Source organism: Oxyura jamaicensis (assembly GCF_011077185.1).
Source record: "Oxyura jamaicensis isolate SHBP4307 breed ruddy duck chromosome 25 unlocalized genomic scaffold, BPBGC_Ojam_1.0 oxy25_random_OJ72339, whole genome shotgun sequence".
Lineage (NCBI taxonomy): Eukaryota > Metazoa > Chordata > Aves > Anseriformes > Anatidae > Oxyura > Oxyura jamaicensis.
Window position 1 is genome coordinate 1 of NW_023304704.1, and position 2,423 is coordinate 2,423.

The 2,423-nt window shown below is 70.7% G+C and overlaps 1 protein-coding gene across 1 annotated transcript; it reads left to right on the top strand.

Annotated features, from left to right (window-relative positions):
• Positions 1–225: 225 nt before the first annotated feature.
• On the top strand, positions 226–2,408 carry LOC118158304 (V-type proton ATPase catalytic subunit A-like; the record flags this gene model as incomplete). The annotated part of the gene is made up of 8 exons (XM_035312942.1): positions 226–538; positions 616–724; positions 831–953; positions 1,051–1,165; positions 1,256–1,319; positions 1,399–1,602; positions 2,059–2,153; positions 2,237–2,408. Coding segments are annotated over exons 1-8 (1,137 nt in total), but the record flags the coding sequence as incomplete, so codon positions are not given.
• Positions 2,409–2,423: the final 15 nt, after the last annotated feature.

Below are 2,423 nucleotides of genomic sequence, written 5' to 3' on the forward strand. Positions count from 1 at the left end.
AAGGGGAAGGGATGGGGATTGGGATGGGGGGCAAGGATGGGGACCGGAATATGGGGTGGGGTTGGTAACAGTGGGCGGGTGACAGGGATGTGGATGGGGCATGGGAACAGGGGACAGGGAGAGGGGACATGGATGGGAACGGGGTTGAGGGACAGGAACGGGGATGGGGCCGGGGCTGGGGAATGGGGGGAGCACAGGGGATGGGAATGGGGACAGGGACAGGGATGGGGTCAGAGATGGGGAGGAAGGGGACAGTTGCGGGGGTGCCGGTGAGTGACTGGGGATGGGGCCAGGGACGGGGACAGGGGGTGGCGGGGCCCATCCCGCCTCCATGGGGCCACAGCGGGGTTGTGTTGGGGACCGCCCTGTCCCCAGGTGCGTGCAGGGTGGCACCACGGCCATCCCGGGTGCCTTCGGCTGCGGCAAGACGGTCATCTCGCAGTCCCTGTCCAAGTACTCCAACAGCGACATCATCGTCTACGTGGGCTGCGGCGAGCGGGGCAACGAGATGTCCGAGGTGCTGCGGGACTTCCCTGAGGTGAGGCCGCGGGGCGCGGGGATGCCGTGCCGGGGGCTCGTCCCCGAGCCGCGCGGTGACGGCGTCGCCGTCCCCAGCTGACCATGGAGGTGGACGGCAGGACGGAGAGCATCATGAAGCGCACCACGCTGGTGGCCAACACCTCCAACATGCCGGTGGCCGCCCGCGAGGCCTCCATCTACACCGGTGGGCCGGGGACGGCGGGGCTGCGGGTGGCCGCGGGTGCCCGCGGGGTTGGGTGCCGGCACGCCGGGGCCGTGCCGCCGGTGCCAGCCGCGTGCCGCCGGCGCAGGCATCACGCTGTCCGAGTACTTCCGCGACATGGGCCGCCACGTCAGCATGATGGCCGACTCCACCTCACGCTGGGCCGAGGCGCTGCGCGAGATCTCGGGGCGCCTGGCCGAGATGCCGGCGGGTGAGCACCGGTCCCGGTTGTCCCTTTTGGGCAGCCCCGAGGCCCCGGTGAGGGGCTGTGGTGCCCGCGGCTCCCCGCTGAGGCCGGCTCCTTGCAGACAGCGGGTACCCCGCGTACCTGGGCGCCCGCCTGGCTTCCTTCTACGAGCGCGCGGGGCGGGCGCGCTGCCTGGGCTCCCCCGGTCGCGAGGGCAGCGTCAGCATCGTCGGCGCGTGAGTCCGAGGGTGCTGTGATGGGGGGGGGGGGCCGGGGGGGCACGGGGACCCCCTCCACAACACCGAGCCCGCTGTTGTCCCCTGCAGCGTGTCCCCACCCGGAGGGGACTTCTCGGACCCCGTCACCTCGGCCACGCTGGGCATCGTGCAGGTGAGCGGGGTGCCGGTGGGGGTCTCATGGCCCCGGCGTGGCCCCCCCCGTGATCCCGGTGCCCCCCAAATCCCCGCAGGTGTTCTGGGGGCTGGACAAGAAGCTGGCGCAGCGCAAGCACTTCCCCTCCGTCAACTGGCTGATCAGCTACAGCAAGTACCTGCGGGCGCTGGAGCCCCACTACGAGCGGCTGCACCCCGACTTCCCCACCCTGCGCACCCGCGCCAAGGAGATCCTGCAGGAGGAGGAGGACCTGGCCGAGATCGTGCAGCTCGTGGGCAAGGTGGGGGGGGGGTAACGGGAATGGGACGGGGGCGGGGATGGGGACGGGGAGAGGGTGGGAAGGGGACGGGGAAGGGGACGGGGATGGGAACGTGGTGGGGTGGGGATGGGGACCAGGAGGGGACAGACTGGGATGGGGATGGGATGGGATGGAATGGGATGGGAGGTGTGGGATGGCAGGTACGGGATATGATGGGGTGGGGCAGGGATGGGGAGCAGGGGAAGAGCAGGAATGGAAAGAGGAAACGGGCTGGGAGAGGAGACAGAAACAGGAAACGGGCTGGGAAGGGACAGAGAGGCTGGGACGGGGGGACACGGGGGTGGGGAGGGGGACACGGGGGTGGGGTGGGGCACACGGGCTGGGGCTGGGGGAAGAAGGCACGGAGCTGGGGTGAGCTCGGCGAGGTGCCAAGCAGGGACAGAGCCCTTGGGGCCACCCAGGACCCGTCCCCCGCAGGCGTCCCTCGCCGAGGCCGACAAGGTGACGCTGGAGGTGGCGAAGCTCCTCAAGGACGACTTCCTGCAGCAGAACGGCTACTCGTCCTACGACAGGTACCGCGGCCCCCAAAGCCCCCAACTGCCCCCAGAGCCCCCCCCCCTCCCCCGACCCCGTGCCTGTCCCCCCCCCCCCCCAGGTTTTGCCCCTTCTACAAGACGGTGGGGATGCTGCACAACATGATCACCTTCTACGACCTGGCGCGGCACGCCGTGGAGGCCACCGGCGCGGGCGAGCGCCGCGTCACCTGGGCCACCATCCGCGAGAACCTGGGGGACATCCTCTACAAGCTGAGCGCCATGAAGTTCAAGGTGGGGGGGGGGGGG